Consider the following 12,395-nt stretch of genomic DNA (forward strand, 5'->3'; position numbering starts at 1 on the left):
ACCTGCTGCATGCTAAGAAAGATCCTAGACACAATTTTGAATTTTACTGGGTTTGATACTGAATTTTTAGAAGTGAGAGACTGTTCCTCAGTCACAGAATCATATTCACAGAATGATTTGGGTTGGAGAGGACCTTGAAGATCACTTAGTTCCAGCCCCTTCAGGGATGAGTTCCAGTACACCTGATTGCTCAATGTTCCAACAAACCCAGTCTTGAATACTTCCAAGGATGGTGCATCCAAGCTTCTCTGGGCAACTTGTTCTATTGCCTCACTGCCCTCACAGTAAATGTTTTCTTCCTTGTATCTGATCTACATCCTTGAAAGCACATGAACTAACACCCTCAGCAAACATACCACATTCAGCATTGAGCAACTTGAGTTGATAGATATTGCTGTGACCTATTTTGATATTTTCTGCTGGCAGCTTTTTACCCACGTGCCTGACCCCTATTCACCCTTGACTTTGTATATAGCAGATAGAAAAACAATCTTTAGACCTTAAAATAGCAGCCATCCAATGTAAGTCTATAAAGTTTATGCAGTGCTCCTGAGATCACCAGCTCTTTTTCCCACACACATTGTTTTATTGCAGCTATAATCACATCTTTGGGGGATTTACCCCTAAAAATTTCTTCATTGCATCTATCAGGGCAAATATCTTTCAGTGTTAGAAAACAAAATGAAATGAGTGATTCCCTTCAAACCAAGTCATTCCATTCAAACCAAGCAATAGCAGCAGGTGTCTAACATAGCTGAGTGTGTGCCATGATCCTCCAGCTTGGAGGACTCCCATGATTTTTCCTCACCATGGATATTCCTGGGTTTGCAGGCATGAAGGGCTCAGCCATTGAAAACTTCTCCTGTGTGATTTATAACATCTTCCTCATGAACTGTACTTGGCAGGCAGGAAGGGATGCTCCAGCAGACACACAGTATTTTCTCTACTGGCAGCAGTCAAGGTAAGTAGGTCTGCTTGAGACAGGGAAGTCTGAATTCTCACTCAACACATCACAGTGCTCATGTTTAACTAAAATACTTTGCTGTATGCAGAGGTGAAGAGGAGATGGAATGTGAACTTTACATTAAAGATGAAAATTTCAGAAATGTGGGATGCATCTTCCAAAACGTGAGCATAGGGATTGAAAAAGCTTACTTCCTGGTGAATGGGTCTAGCAACAACTCCCTGATCCAGTTCTATGATGAGTACATTGACCTGTATAAAATTGGTAAGTCAATTATTTATTTTATCTTTATTTCAATGTCTGTATGAAAATAGTAGGGCATTTATCCCTGAGAAGGAGCTATGTACCCTGTCTCACCTAGAGTTGAGAGTAAGAGGCTGTGGCTTCCTCAAGGAAACTTATTCCCCAGGCAAAAGACAAAGAGGGGAATCAAACAGGAAAGCTCACAGCTGCATTATGTCCCAGGTTCTTTAGCAATCTACCCTTATAAGTTTTAGGTTTTTCTCAAGCAAAGTCCACAAGTCTTAAAAAACTGTACTTTTCCTTGCTGCCCTGTCAGTGATGGCCAAACACCTCTCAATAGAAGAGAGAGGAGACATTTTAGAAGTTTATCTGAGCACTAATTTCTGCTTTCCTTTGCCAGTGGAGATAACATACAGGACACTGTATCCTGGAGTAAATGAATTAAGACATGTACAACATACCTTAGGCATGGCTGCTGTACTTGAAAGCATCCTGTGCTGTCACTGTTTCTGCAGCAAAATCTCACTGGAAATGTCACACTGGTTCTGGTATTGTGCTAAAAGATTGAACAGAAAAGGTTTTGTTCTAGAAGAAGAAACTGAGCTGTAATGTCACGCTTGGCTGATAAAACAACCTGCTCTTCGACCAAGTAGCCCATCACAAACAGGTCAGGCCTGTCCCTAACGACAGATGTAAAGTAGTATTCTAGCTCATATTAAACTTTCTTCCATTTTGTCACCCTTTCTGCCATGAGTGACTGTTTTCTGCTGTTCCAATAATCAAGTAATTGGCAATGATCAAAATATAAAGGTCCTCATACTTCTGCTTACATCTGTGAAGTGAGGGGCAATGCATGAAGAAGCTGGCTAGACTATTAAAAATTTAGTGTATTTCTTAAATTTTGTATGGCTATTTCTTTTGCATGGAGGGAATAAACTGCATAGTTCACAACAGATTGAAGGCAAAACCTTCATGTCACAGAAGCATTGCGAGGAGGCTTAGAGAAAAAAAAGATCTTTAAATTTCTTACTTTAGAGATAGCAGCAGCTAGTTCATCCACAGTAATAAAGTCTCCTGAAAAGAAGAGAGTATTTTACCTTACTCCTCTAGAAAAATAAATGGAGGGGATTGTTTCTTTGTATGCTCCTGTATCATGTTTTGTGTCTTAGTCCCTTTTCTTTTTTTCTATGATCCTGTGTACATGATTTAGAAAACATTGGTCTTTAAACTATTTCTAACAGGTCCTAAGAAGAATAGATATAAACAATTATCTTTGTTCATAGAAGTGTTACTTGCAATTTCACTCTCATCAAATTAAAAAGAGATCAAGTGATTTTAATTATTTGAATTCTTGGTTTTATCATTTCAGAAAAGCTCATGCCACCATCAAATATCACAGTCACCTGTGATGAACTTAAAAATGATTGCATAATTCAATGGCAACGACCCCAAATAAGTCATTCTAGCAAAGACATGTGTTTTAAATATGAAATTAACATAAAGTATAAGGTAAGAATGTCTTCACTTACACTTAACATTAATTAATATATTTACATTTACCAATACACATGAGTGAAAAATAAATAAGTCTCTCTTCTCTGATGTAGCCTTCCCCATACATAGCGCCTTATTCCTTTGTGACTGCGCTTTTCAGGTCCATACCAAATCCTGCTCTGCCATACTGCCCCATTGTTATGTTTTTTTAATCCCTGCCTCCTTGAGTAAGACACTGCTGGAGATACACTGCATGTCTGGGACAGTCCCAGAGGAGAAGCATGGTTAAACAATATTCAAACACATCACAACTTAGTGACAGTGCTTAGAGAAGACACTTCTTTCACTAAAATTTGTTGGAGTTGCCCTGGATTGGAGTATTTCCAGTGGAAACTTGATCTCTGTGGAAGTCCAGAGCTGAGGTTTAAAGAGTGAAAAGGGAAATGTGCATTTACTTAACAATTTTGAATTAATAGAAATGAATGGAATATCTCCATGTATGAAATGCAAATAGTTTACTGAGATATAAGCATCACACCTGTTGGTCCAAAAGTTGAGGGTTTATAATGATTAAACAAAAGGAAAATAAATGTGAGAGAAAGCAGAAAGGCAGTGTGATTAAGGACAGGTTAGTGGGGGGTGACCTTGGCTTTACAAGTTTTTTGGCAGCACCAGGGAGGCAATGAGATTTCTGTGCTCTGCTGCAAGGGTAGATGCAACCACTGCGGCAGAACTGCACCAAAACGCCACAGGGTGGCAGACAGAGACCACAAAGGAAAAATCTTTGTAGTCTGGACCACCTACTTAGTGGTTGATTGAAGGCATTCTGGAATTTCTTAGTCTGGGTTGAGTTTACTATTTCACAGACAAATCTTTTTGCAAACTTGGCTTAAGTGGCGTGAAATAGCATTACTTCTCTGAATCACTTGGCTGTTGTAACAAAGAAACATAATTGAAAACTCTGCCTGACATTGGCATAAAATCTACTGCAGTAAAGCAATACATACTTTTTAATAACTTTTAATACATGTAACATTAATTTTATAAAGAGTACTCAGTTCATACTTTGTCTGAATTTTCTAGCTATTTTTCATCATCATTAGCAGCTGTCACCAAGCTAATTATGTCAAGGTATAGCAATTATTCCAGCAATTGAGCACTGGCTCCTGTGACGCTTATCAGATGCAGCTATAATCATATCTTTGGAAGATTTACCCATAAAAATTTCTTCTGCCAAACTTATTGCCTTATCACTGACAGCTCTGCTGATCTGTCCTCTGATGCCTACACACAAGTTCTCTCACTGGTTCATTATTTATCCCAAGACAGAGCTCTGTGCATACAGGGCACTCCTTTATACACAGCAGAAGGCCCAGTTGCTCAAATCTGTTTGCAAGGATGCAATCACCCTCCTTGGAGAGATGTATCCCATTCCTGCCCAGTAGCTCCTCTTTCTCAAAAAGGATCCCAAGGTCACAGAAGACAAAGCCCTGCCTGTGACAGCAGCTATTCAGCCAGGCATTGACCTGCTGGATGACTGCAATTCTGCTCAAGCCTTTCTCTCTCACTGGAAGCCCTGAGGAGACACCACCTGGACTTCCTGCCCTTCACCTTCCCCCCCAGTGCTCTGTAATCACTTCACTGAAAACTTTCAGGTTACCCCTGCACCAAGAAAGAAGAACAAGGGGCTCATTGGCCAGATATTTGTCCTAGATTGATCCCTGTGCATAATTTAGCTTGACTGCAGATATTAGAAGGTGTCCTGGACAACAGCTTGCATTATAAAGTCTTAGAATGGCTTGGGTTGGAAGTGACCTCAAAGACCATCTAATTCAATCCTCCTGCCATGGCAGGAACACCTTTCACTGGACCAAGTTACTCAGAGCCCCATTCAGCCCCCTGAACTCTTCCAGGGGCATCCACGCCTTCTCTGGGCAGTCTGTCCCAGTGCCTCACCACCAGCACAGTAAAGAATTTCTTTCTGATATCTAATCTAAACCTACCCTCCTTCATTTTAAGACCATCCCCCATGTGCTATCAGTACATACCCTTGAGAAAATTCCCTCTTCAGCCTTCCTGTAGGACCCTTTAGGTGCTGGAAGGTGCCAGAAGCTCTCCCCAGAGCCTTTTCTTCTCCTGGCTGAACAGCCTCATTTCCAGATGCCACATGAGCATGCATGCAATTATTTGAAAAAATAAGTCTGGATTATTAATTAATTAATTAATTAATTAGTATTCTAAAATGATGTATTGCAAAATAATTACAAAAATACCTAACTAGTTGTCTAATGGAGAGGATATAGTCTGCAGTCATTAGTTGTGTGTGGTCAGTACATTATGTTGTAGTTATTATGACTATTCAAACAACACGAGCAAATTTTATTCTAGCTATCAAAAATGTAGTGGAGGACAACCTAAAATATATGTGAATCCATGCCAGTCCCAAATATTTTCATCTAAAAGAAAACCAAATAATATTTATATAATATTTGCAATTACATACAGCAACATTTATTGTAGTATTAAAACATTAGATGCAAAAGTAAAGGTTTATGTCACAGATTATTTCTTTTGGTGTTTTTTTCCTGGCATCTATAAGGATAAACTTATAGTTTTCATTTAGGTCTGGTTTGCTTTCTGTTTCAATCTGAATTAAAATTTGAATCTCAACTGTGATGACAAGGAAAACAAATATCTTACCATAGCAGAATTAATTACTATGTAAACTTGGCATTGTAGATGAATTAGATTTTAGATACTAAATATTAAGACAAATCGCTAGTTCTTCCAAACAAACCAAGAAGTACATAAGAAAGAATGCAGAAAAATGGGACACTAGATAAAAATGAATTATTCTTGTAACATTAAACAAGCAATGATAAAAATAAAGTTATCTGCTTTTCTTTTGCTTTCAATTTACAGGATAATCCTAAAGGAAAACCCATATATACTTCCATACAAGTGAGTCTGTTTGTTTATTAATCAGCAATACATGTTCATTTCATTATAAACTGTGAAAAGTAAATATATGAAAATATCTTTAAATCAGTATGTGCTCAGTGCCCTATGCTTTATGGGAACCTTCTCTATGGATTTCATGAATGCATCAAACTGCTAAATCATCATGGCATATGTAATTTATTATACATTCAGGGGCAGAACTTTATTGCTTTTCTGTTAAGTATTTTGAAAAATCTCCCATTTTTCATTATATTGTCCACTCTCTTTCTTAAATATTTGGAGCAGACTTTGAAGTTACACATCACTGACTACAGAGAAAAGATAAAGTATCTCCTAGGAATCCAATTTTGTTTATGAGAAACATAGACCACAAGAGTCCTTTTGGGATGGAGGCTGTCATCCAGGTATGCTGCACCTGCTTTTAATCAGTGCAGCTTGAACATCCCACCTCTATGCAAAAGCCACCAAGAGCAAGAGTATTACATTAAATTCTGGTAACACTGAGTATTGCAGTCCTCTACTTATTTTACAGGTTTGGCTGGAAAGTTAAGCTTTTTCTGAAAACTCATAATGCAGAGACTGAGGCAGGTGCACAGATGCCTCATTCCTCAAATCACTGAGTTCTAGCAGTAGTAAAATGAGATGGTTAAAGAGAATTTTCTACCTCTCTATGTGCTATGGGAAGTTATCAATAAATCAAACCATATCATAAGAAATCACAGATTATACTTTTATAGTGTAAAAGATCAAATGCTTCTAAATGTAAACAGTTGCATCAGTGTCAGGTTATTTTTGAGATACATATTTGTGTATATATTATACAAACAATAATAATTATTTATTTTTTCTCTGTAACAGCAGTCTTCTTTAATAAGCAATGCTTTCATAACCTCTTAAAAGTTTCACTGGTAAATGGCATATGCATATTTTCAAGGCATGGAACAAAGAAAAGCAACTCAGGTTTTTGGGTGTTTTTTAGGAAGGGGGAAACAGTAATATATTTCTAAGATCAAATACAAGAAAGAAGTACATCTTGAAAATGAGAGCAGCTGGCAGTGCCTGCTTTGTGAGCCCAGCCTGGGGGGAATGGAGTGCACCTGTTGAGTTTGGTAAGAACAAACCCAAGCCCTGGGCTACTCTTCCCCAGGGATGTGCCATCTACCTCACACATTGTCACACACCTGTGGACACACACACATGTAAAAAGGGTTGGCAAACGTTTTGTTTCACACTGCACTACAGAGAAGAGTGGGAAGAGACTTAATCGATTTCTTAACATTCTAACACTGGAAATAACATTAAAAATTACACCTTTGCAGCTGTAGTGACCTCCTGCTTACTCCAGGGGGTGGACAAACAGGATCAATGTTAATTCTTCCCATCAGACGTTTCTGCTATAGTGATAAAAGACAGAATTAATTTTTATACAAAGTGAAACCTTTCAGATTGACATTCAGCACAGGCAGTCCCCCCACAGTCAGATGTTTGACACAGCATGAAGTTCAACAAGACCGAGTTCAAGGTGCTGCACCTGGCTCAGGGCAGCTGCTGGTGCCAATTCAGTCTGGGGGATGGAGGAATTGACAGAGGCTTTGCTGAGAAGGACTCGGGGGTGTTGGTGGATGAGAGGCTGGACATGACCCAGCCATGGGCACTCAGAGCCCAGAAAGCCAAATGTGTCCTGGTGTCCATCCAGAGCAGCGTGGGCAGCAGGACCAGGGAGGGGATTGTGCCCCTGCACTCTGGTGAGACCCCACCTGCAGTGCTGCACCCAGCTCTGGGGTCCCAGCACAGGAGGGAGATGGACCTGTTGGAGCAAGTCCAGAGGAGGGTCACAAGATGGATCAGAGGGCTGGAGCAGCTCTCATAGTCTGAGAAAGTTTGGTTTGCTCTAACTGGAAAAGAGAAGGCTCCAGAGACACACTGCTGCACTTGTCCAGCAGGGGCTACGAGAGAGCTGCAGAGGGACTGTGCAAGGACATATAGTTTAAGTGGGAATGGCTTTAAACTGAAGGAGTGTAGATTTAGGTTAGATTTTAGGAAGAAATTCTTCACCATGAGGGTGATGAAGCACTGATGGGCTCATGTTGCCCAGAGAGGTTGTGGATGCCCCGTCCCTAAAAGTGTCCAAAGCCAGGCTGGGTCTCTAAGCAATCTGCTCTAGTGGAAGGCATCCCTGCCTGTGACAGAGTGGCTGGAATTAGGATCTCTAAAGGTCACTTCCAATCCAAACTATTCAATGTTCTGTAATTCTGTGATCTACGCCTCATATTATGACTGCTATTTCTACTATTGCTACTAATTTATGAATGTTTCTCTTTCAGGAAATGAGGAAATGATATCTTCTTCAGTATGGATTTTACTTGGAGTAGGAGTTGCAACATTCTTAATGGCAATCATCACAATTTTTTTCTGCAAAAGGTAAACTTAATTTATGCATTTATTTTATTTTCACTCTGTGTGTGTAAGACATAAAGTTTTTTAACAAATAAGATGGAGGTGTCTCTGTAGGACAGGTAAAATAAACCCCATAAGCGAAACAGAAATGGAAAGAAAATTGTATGATGCATTTTGCATAGAATTATGCAGTAATTCAGAGAAGATACTGCTCTCCCAGCTTGTCAAAACTTTTACCCCCACTTTTCACTGTTTGTCGTGAAATAGCATGACAAATTTCTTTCTCTGTCTAAGAAGGAAATTTACTACTAGTAAATCTTCAATCAAAAATTAATCTATTACTTTCTAAAATCTTAATGTTTTCCTGATATATGTTCATTCTGTACTGAGATTATGTGTATTTTTCAGTTTACTTCCAAGAGTGAAGAGGAAGATAAGGGCTGATTCAAGGCTGCAATGGTGTTGGCACATTATGGTTATTCAATTTTAATTCTGTATTCAATACGTTTTGATTTCCAGGACTGGCTGTTTGAAGGCAGCATTTCCACAGATCCCAGGACCAAAACCTGCTTTATTTACACTGGCTAATACAAATCCAGAGGTATGTTCTCTTTCTATTTTTATATTAAATATGTGAAATACATACTGGCTGAATTTTTTAATGATAAGGAACTTATCACAGAGGATCACTCTTCTCTTTGCTGAAGAAAAATAAAAGAAAATTTCTGAAGAAAAATAAAAGAAAATCAGCAGGAGAGTTTTGTAAGGGAAGTCAAAGTCAGTGCTCTTCCAGAACCACAGGGTTTCTCCCATTCCAGTCTCAGAGGTGCACAGGCTGATGCTCCCATTGGTAGATCCAGGCAGCAGGAAGGTCTGTTCACTTTCCCAACACAAGGACATGGACAATGACACAACAGGGCACAGTGAGGCAGCCAGAAACAGAACCAGTACAGCTGCCTCTACCAGCACCTCATCAGCATCAGCAGCAAGCTCTAAAATAGGGTCCTGGACAACATCACAGTCCCCCTGCTACTCCCAGCTGAGCAGGGCTGAATTGGCCAGTGAGATCAGCACATCTCCTCGCTCTCTGAAAGAAAGAAAGAAAGAAAGAAAGAAAGAAAGAAAGAAAGAAAGAAAGAAAGAAAGAAAGAAAGAAAGAAAGAAAGAAAGAAAGAAAGAAAGAAAGAAAGAAAGAAAGAAAGAAAGAAAGAAAGAAAGAAAGAAAGAAAGAAAGAAAGAAAGAAAGAAAGAAAGAAAGAAAGAAAGAAAGAAAGAAAGAAAGAAAGAAAGAAAGAAAGAAAGAAAGAAAGAAAGAAAGAAAGAAAGAAAGAAAGAAAGAAAGAAAGAAAGAAAGAAAGAAAGAAAGAAAGAAAGAAAGGAAAGAAAGAAAGGAAGGAAGTGTCGGAAGGAAGTGTCGGAAGGAAGTGTCGGAAGGAAGTGTCGGAAGGAAGGAAGGAAGTGTCGGAAGGAAGGAAGGAAGTGTCGGAAGGAAGGAAGGAAGGAAGGAAGGAAGGAAGGAAGGAAGGAAGGAAGGAAGGAAGGAAGGTAACAACCACCATAAAGTACCTCACACCTGATCCCAGTGTCTGAGCCCTGTGTCCCCTCAGGTCACTCCTTCCAAGCTGTCCCCTTGAATCCCTCCAGGTGCCCACCCCACCTACTTGCCCACTAGCAAGTTACACATGCGGGAAAGAAAAGAAGGTGACACAGAAAACAGTTCAAAGTAGGGTTTTGTAAGGAAACAGGACAGACTGTGTGGACACAGGGAAAACAGGTGAAATACTCTCAGAATTGTGCACAAGTAGAGGCTAACCTAACATTTGGTATAAAACTGATGGAAGTTTGTGTTTTTTTTCCTTTCAGCTGATGGAGACCAAAATACAGTCAATAACATCTGAAAATGAAGAGATAGTATTAGTTGCTGACATCGTGAGATAGCCAAGAAAAATGGAGGAGTCTGAAAGTGCATTTCTTAGACAACTGTATATCCCTGTGGAAAGTCTGGAATAATATATAGGCTTTCTTTACTTTCTTCTTTTTCTTGCATAAAAGCATAATGCAGCCAAGAGAGAATGATACCTTATATACAATCTTTTTAAATGCCATTGTATTTGCTTTTAGTTTTGGCTAATTTTAACTGTTTGGGTAAGTTGTCCTTATTGGATATCTTCTATTTTGTAAATATTATTGGAATATTTTATTCAACAAGTTTTAGCTATGTTTTAATCTTATGGAAAAATAATTGTCTTTCTGTCTCATATTAAAAAGATTAATTATTAATTTATTGAGATTAATAATTTTTTTTAAATTCTGATGCCTGAATTTCATTGTTCACTGTCAAAAATGGCTCAGTTCATACTAGAAATTTATTTGGAGTTCTTCAAGTACACATGGGCAACTAGAAAAATGAGATTAATTCAGATTTTTACACTAGACATTTGAGCATTGCTATTGGATTATTAGACTAATTTTATAATGGTACTAGATGTTTTATTATTAGACTAAACATTCCCTGGACTATTTTATTGCACAGGGGCCAATTTATGTATAAGAGTCCACACACACTCTTAAACCCCTCAATGAAGTGGACACATGCAAACTACCTTTAGAAATTAGCCCTGGCCTGAGCTAACCTCTGGACTATGTCCAGGAGCTGTTCAGGACATTACTTGTAAATCCTGGCTGAACTAATGCTGGGAACAGTTGTTCCTGGACATGTTCCAGTGCTGGGGAGCCTTCCAGTGCTGTGCTTTCTGCAGCTTATACCGTGGCTGAACACAAACAGCTCTTGGCACACCTATTGCCTTTGACACAGTTAATGATTACATTCTGCTCAAAGACTCACCTGGGAAGCTTTTTGCAGCAGGTCAGAACAACAAAACAAATTTCCAAAAGAGGCTGAATTCATGCTGGACACACTTGCAAACCATTTATGTATTTTTCCCAGTATGCAGCAGTGGTCAGAGTGGAAATGCTCACAATAACTTGCTAAAAGGGTGGTGGGGCTGTAACAGGCTGCACTGGTTTATATAACCTTGCACAGCAACTCTCCTCTTGGGCAAAATTGCCAGAGTGAGGCATAGTTTGGCTCCTGTCCACCAAAACCTAGCCATGAGCTATGAACAACCATTCAATGGCTCAGCCTGAGGAAGGGAATAGTAAAGTATACTAAAAGTATCAAGACGCTCTAGAGATGGCATGGGGGTCTTGTTAAGTAGAGCCTAAACAAACTGCTCATTTGTTTTCTGTTTTCTCCTGGAGAAGGACAATGTATTCAACTGATTCAGGAAAGGTGTTACAGACAGAACCCTGATGAAGTAGTCCAGGCTACAATGCAAAATCACTGAATCACAGAATTACGAAGGTTGAAAAAGACCTCCAAGAGCATTGAGTCCAACCCTTGACCTAACACCATCACCTTTTCAACAAAGCCATGCAACTCAGTGCCACATCCAGTCATTTCTTGAACATTTCCAGGGAGGATGAACCACTCGTCATATGGCTTACAAATGGATCAGATAAAACTAATTCAGCCACTGTTTGGGCAGCCTCAAGGCACTGGTCAGGTGATACTGTAATACCATCTTCACATCACCTAGAACCTCACCAGACACAACAGCATGCAAATCCCCTCATCAAAATTAAGCAGGCACACAGACACACACCTTGCATCACAAATATTTGTGACATGGCAGGATGATGCTTCAGAAAAGTTATTCAAGTTGGCAGTGGTCATTGAGGTGGGTGGTGGTACCCAAGTAGGGCACATTTGATGAATGGACAATTTCAGGTCACACTGAACTGGGACTACACATGTACTGAATGTGCTTCTTTTAGGCTGCATAAAATAAGTAAAATAAATCCTTTAGTGAGTAGAAGATTTGAAACACACATGTCCTCTTCCCAAGGTACTGAAAAAGCTGACAAGGACTGAGCCAATGCCAGTATGTGGTTCCAGAAACAAAATTCTGCAGCTGAGCTCTGCCTCACACATGCTGTGACTAAACTATTACTCATTTCAGGTGTTTTCACCCAAGGATTTGAAAAGGAAAATAATATTAACATGTCCTTCTAGTGGGAACCACTGGGCAAAGGTGGGCAAAACTGAGCAGTGTGAACTGAAAGGCAAGGAAGTTTAAAATTTGAAGTCTGTAGTTTGCTATTGGTGGATCTGGGCATGTACACTAGCAAAACAAACAAACAAACAAACAAACAAACCCACTCTACAATTTTGGTTCAATGATACCAGGGTTAAGAATAGTTCTTCCTTTAGCAGACGAACTACTAAGGATCTTTCCTCACACCTTAGAAGCCTAGAGAATTCTTCACCTTCCTG

The 12,395-nt window shown here is 39.4% G+C and overlaps 1 protein-coding gene across 1 annotated transcript; it reads left to right on the forward strand.

Moving 5' to 3' along the window:
- The first annotated feature begins 809 nt into the window (after positions 1 to 809).
- LOC131096852 (granulocyte-macrophage colony-stimulating factor receptor subunit alpha-like) lies at positions 810 to 9,997 on the forward strand. The gene is made up of 8 exons (XM_058045494.1): positions 810 to 961; positions 1,053 to 1,228; positions 2,577 to 2,716; positions 5,624 to 5,662; positions 6,642 to 6,771; positions 7,987 to 8,083; positions 8,579 to 8,660; positions 9,923 to 9,997. Exons 1-8 carry the CDS (start codon positions 810 to 812, stop codon positions 9,995 to 9,997), a joined length of 891 nt encoding a protein of 296 aa, XP_057901477.1.
- Positions 9,998 to 12,395: the final 2,398 nt, after the last annotated feature.

The sequence above is a fragment of the Melospiza georgiana genome, chromosome 2 (genome assembly GCF_028018845.1).
Source record: "Melospiza georgiana isolate bMelGeo1 chromosome 2, bMelGeo1.pri, whole genome shotgun sequence".
In the NCBI taxonomy this organism is placed as follows: Eukaryota; Metazoa; Chordata; class Aves; order Passeriformes; family Passerellidae; genus Melospiza; species Melospiza georgiana.

Excerpts from the sequence above, each read along its gene's own strand:
- LOC131096852 (XM_058045494.1), top strand. The coding sequence starts at position 810 with ATGGATATTCCTGGGTTTGCAGGCATGAAGGGCTCAGCCATTGAAAAC. Across the intron at positions 1,229-2,576 it reads CATTGACCTGTATAAAATTG|AAAAGCTCATGCCACCATCA; the intron begins GTAAGTCAATTA and ends TTATCATTTCAG. Across the intron at positions 6,772-7,986 it reads GAGTGCACCTGTTGAGTTTG|GAAATGAGGAAATGATATCT; the intron begins GTAAGAACAAAC and ends TTTCTCTTTCAG.